At 37.6% G+C, this 8,093-nt stretch overlaps 2 protein-coding genes across 3 annotated transcripts; one reads left to right on the top strand and one right to left on the bottom strand.

Moving 5' to 3' along the window:
* The first annotated feature begins 1,317 nt into the window (after positions 1-1,317).
* lyrm9 (LYR motif containing 9) lies at positions 1,318-3,209 on the top strand. The gene is made up of 3 exons (XM_015025771.1): positions 1,318-1,983; positions 2,948-3,040; positions 3,119-3,209. Exons 1-3 carry the CDS (start codon positions 1,858-1,860, stop codon positions 3,134-3,136), a joined length of 237 nt encoding a protein of 78 aa, XP_014881257.1. The 5' UTR covers positions 1,318-1,857; the 3' UTR covers positions 3,137-3,209.
* Positions 3,210-4,075: 866 nt separating this feature from the next.
* On the bottom strand, positions 4,076-7,867 carry ift20 (intraflagellar transport 20 homolog (Chlamydomonas)). 2 transcript variants are annotated; one of them, XM_015025769.1, is made up of 4 exons: positions 7,688-7,867; positions 7,486-7,571; positions 5,750-5,853; positions 4,076-4,830 (listed from the first exon to the last, which is right to left on the bottom strand). In XM_015025769.1, exons 1-4 carry the CDS (start codon positions 7,812-7,814, stop codon positions 4,728-4,730), a joined length of 420 nt encoding a protein of 139 aa, XP_014881255.1. In that variant the 5' UTR covers positions 7,815-7,867; the 3' UTR covers positions 4,076-4,727. The 2 variants fall into 2 exon arrangements, with proteins under 2 accessions (XP_014881255.1, XP_014881256.1); XM_015025770.1 differs by having other exon boundaries at positions 4,076-4,809; positions 7,688-7,857.
* Positions 7,868-8,093: the final 226 nt, after the last annotated feature.

Raw genomic sequence — 8,093 nt, 5'->3', positions numbered from 1 at the left:
ATGTGAAGGAAAAATATATGTATTTTCTATTGCACTTTTGGATAATTTCTCTTTTTTCCTTGGCTTTAGCCTGTGTACCAGGACGTCTCCCAGTTTGACCAGCAGACTGAACCTACCTGTGGCCAGTGTTCCCAGTATAATATAAATAAATAAATTTGTGTTTTATTGCACACTTTTATTCTTTCACTTTTTGTGTATTTTAAGAGAAATATCTCGTTCTGAGTATTAGTGTATTAAGACAGCTTATGTACTGAAATAAAAAATATTTACTCTGTTAGAATATTTTCACTCTTTGTCTATGCTGTCTGTAGCAGAGTTGACATACTATAACATTTTTTTCTGAAAGAAAGTAAAAAAAAAAGTACCTAATGTTTTACAATAACTGATTTATCAAAGTGTATTGTCTTTCCAATAAAATGTCAAAAAATAACAGGAAATTAATTTTTTTCTTCATATCTTGAAACATTAACTACGCATTATTCCATACATTGAATTATGGAATAGCGTAAATATGTTTTTGAATAAAACACCTCAAAAGTGTGTCTGTTCACCAATGTTAATATAAAAACTATTTATCAGAATAATTTCTGTCAAACAAAAACTTGTGCTCTTTATTCAGAAATCCCTCAAAACAATTAAATGATCAAATCAAAAGTTAGAAACTCTGTCTTTAGTGTTTTCTTTGATTACCAAATATATTAGTGTGTGAGAAAATGTTAATTACAGGTATTAACTTAAAATACTTTGTAGAACGGCACTTTGTGAAGTTCGGTCCATTTACTTGTATTAGCTTATTGACAAATAAGCCACATTCAATATGGCGGACGCAGTGACGTATGGCAGCAATGGGCTGACCCACTCCATGAGGCGTCTACGTATTCATGTCTATGTAGTTGAGGGGAAGAAGTCATGGGGTCCTCAGAAGTTCTGGTGCCCCCAATAATGCCTGATCTTTTTACATTCTTTTTATGTCTGATGGCGTTGACAAAAACTTGGGACAAATTTAATGGAGTTGGAAAATGATTTTTAATTCAATTTATTGATACTTTTATAATTATTGTCATAATATATTATCTTAGTATTCCTTTATTTGTTTTAAACTATTATAGTGTGTTGAGTTCTGCTCCAGGACAAGGGATTTTACAGACACCACCCACCTACTGCAATGCTTAAAATGACAAAATATTCAGCAAACACCAGGAAAACATACATTGTTGTGCTCACATGCCCCAGGTTAGCTTAGTCAGATATTTGAAAAAATTATATTTTGTGTATATTTTATTCAAATTTTGTGCTATATCAATAGGACCTGTTTTGTCCCTATTCTCAAGAATCACTGGATTACATATTAATCAGTTCCTCAGTACTCAGCCTTTTTAAAGAATAGATTTCTAGTCTGCCTTGAGTAATTATGTGGGCAATTACTTTTTATTTTCACAAAAGTTGAACAAGTCATGCTATTCTTACTTGAGTACAATTTTTGGTACTCTACCAGCCTCTTTCCTACTCATTGAACATTACTTTAGAAAAGAGAAAAACTTTTTCCTCTCATCTAAACTGTGAAACCCCCCAGTTTGACAGTGAAACTGGGGTATTTGGGAACATTAGGTTTGAGCATTCTCTTTAAAGACAAAAAATCCAAACATAGATTTAAATATCAGATCTTGGTTGGTGATTGCAGTTCTGATTTGATGTATAGAAGCTAAACAAAAATTAAACACATTTCTTTAACTGTTGATATGAAGGTTACGTTATTCTTCTCTTTGCTCAGAATAATCAATATGTTTTCATCACCCTATCCAAACTAATGAGTAATGTTCACTTTACCTGCAGCACTCTCCTGTTAAGGCAGAAGAAATGGTGCCTTTAGCTGGGACAGAGCTGATCCACACACCTGTGCAGCTCTATCGACACCTGCTGCGATGCTGCAGGCAGTTACCGTCGGCAGCCATGCAACAGCATTACCAGCACGCCATACGACAGGTAAGCTTTTCACATGTTCTCATTGGCTGGAGGATCATGTTGTTAATTTAAGCAAAGCTTCACTAGCTGGGTTTTCATCAACCATAAAATTGCAGAAGCTGAAATTATGAAAATAAATTAACTCAATAGAAACACGCAAATTACGAAAAAAAACTCAAGTTTTTTAATAAAAACTTTTTGCGTTGGAATGGGGTGGTTTTTTGCACTGTACCATTTCTCAAAACTGTAATGGAAACCCTTTTTTCGCATCAGATAAGTCACATGATCTGTCTGATGATCATGTGATCAGATCATACAGTATAGGATCCCAGTAAGAGGCTTGTCGCTCCAATGCCTGAATGAAATACTGACGTCTCCTTTGATGGCTGATTATTATGAATATGTCTGATGTACAGTGGGGAGAGCAAGTATTTAAAACACTCCCACTTTTGCAGGTTACAAAGTGGGAGTGACAGAATCTATCCTATCCATCTTCTGTACACCCTTGTCCCTGGGTACAGGTCAGGAGGGGTGGTGGTGCCTATCTCCAGCGAGACATTTCAGGCAAGAGGCAGGGTACACCCTGGACAGGTCACCAGTCTGTCGCAGGGCAACACAGAGACAGGACAAACAGCCATACACACACACACACTCACACCTAAGGAGAATTTAGAGACCAATTAACCTGACAGTCATGCTTTTGAACTGTGGAAAACATGTCCACAGTCCAAAATATGTGGACATGTTTTTGGACTGTGGACAGAGGAAGCCAGAGTTCCCAGAGAGAACATGCAAACGCCATGCAGAAAGACCCTGGGTCGGGAATCAAACCTAAGACCTTCTTGCTGAAAGGCAACAGTGCTACCAAATGCACCACTGTGCAGCCCGTGACAGAATCTAAAATCTTTCTCTAGATTTGTAAACAGTTTATCTTTCAGTGGATTTAAAACCAACATAAATCTGATCCTCTGCTGCTTCTCACTAGGGCTACAACAGCCACTCAGACGAAGACGACCCAAAGAGGATACACATGATCATCCAGAGGGCCGTCAAGGACGCAGAATGGATTTTAGATAAAGTGAGAGTGGCAGGGTAAACATTCAGTTTTTATTAAATGCATGGTCATCATTTTAAATTCATATTTATTTATTTACAGTATACCAAGAAAAAGTAGCCTCCATTAGACATGAGGACATCGTGTGCTGTAAATATTGTTCTGTTTCCAATAAATTATTTCAGTTCAAGAAGTCTACTGTTCATTATTTCAAGGCTGAATGCTGCTGTGTGGCTTTTGGTGTTCCAGGTCTTCTAGTTTAAATATTAATTTTCTTCTCAGACACGTGTAACATGATGATCAGACACTTTTCAGTGGACTGAATGTGACTGGCCAACACAAAACAGCACAGATGTGGAGTGGAAGGTGAAAGCAGTCAGCAGCACCAGATAAAAGCGGCCCTAGATATACCACATTGCACATTTTAATTTGTAAAGGATTATAGAATCTTGTATCATTTTCCTAGCACTTTGTTATACTTTATCCAATACAATCTCACTGTAGTGCATTAAAGTTGTAACATGACGCAAAATGGCGGAGATGTGTATGCAAGGCACCGTACATGACATTTATAACTGGTGTTGCTATACAGCAGCATTAAACAGACTTTGTAATTTCTAATGGAATTCAATTCACAAGAAATTTCAAAGCACTTTACAGAAGAAACTACAATTTATACACAAACATATGGTCAATCCAGTCACAGACAGACTCAGTTGCATACAGTCCAATTCCATCCTAGTTTTTACACAAAACATTCCAAGTTTATTTTATTATTAAATCTGGTGAAGTTTTCCATCTAAGAAAGCATCATGCTTCATGATGCTGACTGGAGCATTCACTCCTGGACACGCTTGTCGCGACAGTGGATGGGAAAACTCCTGTAACAGGAAGAACCAGAGCAGCCATCTGCAAAAACCAACTGGGGCTTTGACAAGACAAAGCATGTACACAATTACAGACAAATTGATCCAGGAGTGCCTTCAATGACACTCCCAATGCTACCTGTACGGAGTGAAAATGCCACCTGGTTTATATGAAAAACAACATGGTCAAGTGTGGAAGTTTCAAAATGCTTTATTTAAGCCATTCTGAATATGATATGGAATGGATATAAAACATTACCAACTCATCTGCAACATTTTAGCAGAAAACAGCATTTCAAGTAAAACTGTCGGGATGGTTGATGAAGATTGCAACTATGACACAAACATGACTGGCTGTTTCACCAGAATGATGGAATGAATCCTGATCTGCTTGTATTAAATTCAACTTATTTACAAATGCATGCAAATACAAATACAACACAGTCGATAGAAAAGGTAATAAAACTAGATATACATAGCAATCTTTCAGTATAAATAATGTTCATTATAAATATTTTTTTTGCATATAAATAGCTCCATCTCCCTTAAAGTGATCATGGACACCAATCCAGTTGGTACAGGCACTCTGGAAACAGAATGTTCCAAAGGTATTCCAGGACTCCGCTTCTGGAAATCCCAGGGTTGCTGCAGCTGTTTCAGTCAGCAGCTGTCTGTCTCACACACAACCATATCTGAGATAAGTGGTGTTAACAGGTGATGTGTGTGTATGCTTTTCTTGTCAAAGCTGGAGTTTATTGGCAGCTTCAGAAAAGAGGTTGCAGCAGGAGGAACTGGACTGGTACAGGCACTCTGGAAACAGGCTGCTGTGTTGCTGAGTCGTGTCATCACTTCTGCAGAATAAACTGGTCAATGAACTCGTCCTGCTCGGATTCTACTTTGGACAGGGCTTCATACTCAATACGGTACCTGAAACAAGAACATGACTCACTCACAAAAAAAACAAAAAAAAACTAAACAGATTGAAGTCAAACAGCATCAGCCTGTGGAACTGGGTTTAGTCAATGCTATTTCTCATAACACTTTATTTTTGCTTTCTTGTCTCATAAATGCTTAGATCATTAAAACAACCTAATTCAATATAGGAAGCAGTTTTATATGATACTTGTTAAATTATAAATTAATAACATTTTTTAAGAATACTAACTCCAATATTCCTTGCCACATACAACCCTGATTACTGCTTTACTTGTAGAAATATAAAATCTCCTAAAGAAGAAGCTTATAAAGCTTAAGGTCGTTAGACTCCAGCAGTCCACAGTGGGAAATATCCACAAATATAGAAAATGTGGAATGTGGAACTGGAGCCTACGGAGAAAGGGCTGGTCAACCAAGATTACTTCAGAAAGATATCAGAAACTCACCCAAGAGCTCACAAAAGAATGCAGAGCTATATCTAAAGAAGCACAACACTCACTGGCCTCAGTTCAAGTCAGAGTTCATGATTAAACAGCATGAAGGAGACCAGACAAATCTGGCCTTTATGGGAGACTTTGAGGACCAAAACTAAACAAAACATGAAGATCCAACTCACATTTCCAAAAAATATCCGCTATTGGAGTTTGGGGGAAATTACTTTTTCACACAGGCGAAGCTTTTTTCTACTGATGTATTAAAGCATCCTTCAAAATCTGTATTTTCTATTTACTCTAATTACCTTTGCTTGATATTAAAAGTTGTTTTATTCATGTGTAACAAGAAAGCAAAACCAGAATAACTTTTTTAAAAACAAAGCCTTTTCCACAACAGTGTGTGATGATCAGCTTAAAACTGTCCTTAGGACTGATAAACCGTATTTAACTTTCTCTTCGGATATTGTCTTGAAGCTCCCATCACTTCTTCCTCTTACCTCTCCAGCTGCATTTTCTTTTCCGCTATTAGAGCCTGAAGCTGCTGCTGCTGCGCCTCTCGTTGCTTTGCCACAGACTTCAGCAGGTTTCTGGCTCCAATTGCCTGAAGTACATAAAAATTAGGATAGAAAAAATATATTTTATTTTAATTCTCATTGTCAAATCGAAACATTTAGTCTATTATACCTGTTATGGTTCCTTACAAAAGTATTGCCCCCTTTTGAAATATTTCAGTTTTTCTCATTAAAACCATTTCTGAGTTTTGTATGGTTGGGTGAAGTCATTTATTGTCAAACAGTGTTTACTCTTTTTAAATCATAATGACAACAGAAACTACTTGTGTGCATGTTCTGAGGCCAAAATCACAAGGGTAAGTACATTTTTATGGGCTGATGAGAGTGACTCTTGACGGACCAGATGGATGGGCCTGTGGCTGGATCAGTAAAGGACACAGAGCTCCACATCAGACACCAGCAAGGTGGAGGCAGGGTACTAGTTTGGGCTGACATTTTTAAAGATGAGCTAGTTGGACCTTTACAGGTTGAAGATGGATTCAAAAATCAACTCCCAAATCTTCTGCCAATTTTTAGACGACAATTTCTTCAAACAGTGATACAGGAAAAAGTCTGCACCTTTCAAGAAGACTATGATTTTTATGCAGGACATTGCTCCATTGAGCATCAAAGTACTGCACTATGTGGCTAGCCAGTAAAGGCCTTAATGATGAAAGAATAATGCTGTGGCCCCCCTTCCTCATCAGACCTAAATCCCATTGAGAACTTGTGGGCCCTTCTTAAATGGAAGATTTAGATGAAGGAAAACAGTTCACATCTCTGAATAGTGTCTGGTAGGCTGTGGGTGCTGCTGCACAAAAAGTTGATTGTCAACAGATCAAGAAACTGACAGACTTCATGAATGTTATTTGAAAAGAAGGGTGGCTATATTGGTCACTGATTAATTTTTTAAAAGTCAGAAATGTTTATTTATCAATTTTGATTATCATAGTGGATGATAATAAACAAGTGAGATGGGAAAGTTTTCAGTTTTATTTCAATTGCATAATAATTCTGTACACTAATAGTTGCACAATAATTGTGCACACATAGATGTGTTCCTAAGAAAGCCAAAATCTCACTTTTATTTTCTTAAATATTCAGGTTTGAGAGGTTATTAACATTTTGGATTGACTGAGAGTACTGCAGTTGTTCAACAATAAAATGAATCCTCAAAACTAAAACTTGTGTAATAAATGTGCACACAGTGTATGTACCCTGGAGGATATTTTTGGCTAATTTTTAGAGAATATGAAAGATAAAAACTATTTTCTCCCAGGATTAGTGGTTGAGTGAAGCTAATTATTGTCAAGCATCTGTGTTTACTCTTTTTAAATTACAATGACAACAGAAACTACCCAAATGGCACTAATCAAAAGTAGAGGTGTGCCGATCAATCAGCCACCAATCATAATCGGACGATTTCCATGAAAAAGTGTATGATCGGTGATCGCTGATCACTGTCTCTTGTTGCCGATCACCAAAACCGATCACATTTATCTCAGTTCACAGCCTGCCTGTGCTTCCATCTCCTCTTTCCTTCATACTGTGTGAGCACACGGCAACAAATCCTGTTGTGTTGAACTATAACACTCAGAGTGAATGGGGATGTTTGCGCGTTGCGACAGAAAATTACCTTGGAGTGAAGCACATCAAAATGCATCTTTCTACGTCTGCCTCACCCTCATTTTTTCCGTTTCTGCTTCTTTTGCCAGTTCATCAACCATCTCAATTAGACCACCGACAATCTTCTGAAACTGTCCGATTTCTGCACAGACACATGTTTGGATATCCCATTAGCTCTGTTATGTTGGAAAGAGAGAAGCATGAATGGAATCAACATAGACTTAAAATCAGAGAAAAAAAAAAAGATTGCATGCTTACTGTTCACAAACTCTTTGCACTCCTCCTTTAACTCTGAAGTCTTCTGGCTGACATCAGGCTCAAGCACCCGCAGCTTGTTGAGCTCATCAAAATAGAAGCCCGCCTCTGCTAAGGGGTCCTTTGCCATGGCTGCAGGGCATGACACACGACACAACCAGAATGAGGAGTGAAAAAGAGAAACGCACTGTTTGTATAGAGAACAAATAGAAATTACATTGCTATCGCCTTTTAGCCTTTACATCGTTTTAGATGGGGTTTTGTGTAATAACTACATCCTGAACTGGCTACCAAAGAAATTGAAACCGCATTGCTTTATTTTCAAACACAAATTAAACATTTCTCCCAGCTGAGGTGGTTCACAACTGTCCCGGTGTTATGCCCAGAAACGCATGCCTGCCCAAAATTG

This window comes from Poecilia latipinna, unplaced genomic scaffold (assembly GCF_001443285.1).
Source record: "Poecilia latipinna isolate Pla-1442-1.1 unplaced genomic scaffold, P_latipinna-1.0 Scaffold4317, whole genome shotgun sequence".
NCBI classification, from domain to species: domain Eukaryota; kingdom Metazoa; phylum Chordata; class Actinopteri; order Cyprinodontiformes; family Poeciliidae; genus Poecilia; species Poecilia latipinna.
Note: the sequence above shows the minus strand (reverse complement) of the source record. Positions and strands in the feature narration are given on the sequence as shown.

Coding starts and splice junctions, on each gene's coding strand:
- lyrm9 (XM_015025771.1), top strand. CDS start 1,858: ATGGTGCCTTTAGCTGGGACAGAGCTGATCCACACACCTGTGCAGCTC. Junction 1,984..2,947: donor ACCAGCACGCCATACGACAG/GTAAGCTTTTCA, acceptor GCTTCTCACTAG/GGCTACAACAGCCACTCAGA.
- ift20 (XM_015025769.1), bottom strand. CDS start 7,814: ATGGCAAAGGACCCCTTAGCAGAGGCGGGCTTCTATTTTGATGAGCTC. Junction 5,854..7,485: donor CAGAAACGGAAAAAATGAGG/GTGAGGCAGACG, acceptor TATGTACTTCAG/GCAATTGGAGCCAGAAACCT. Junction 4,831..5,749: donor AAGAAAATGCAGCTGGAGAG/GTAAGAGGAAGA, acceptor TTTTTTTGTGAG/TGAGTCATGTTCTTGTTTCA.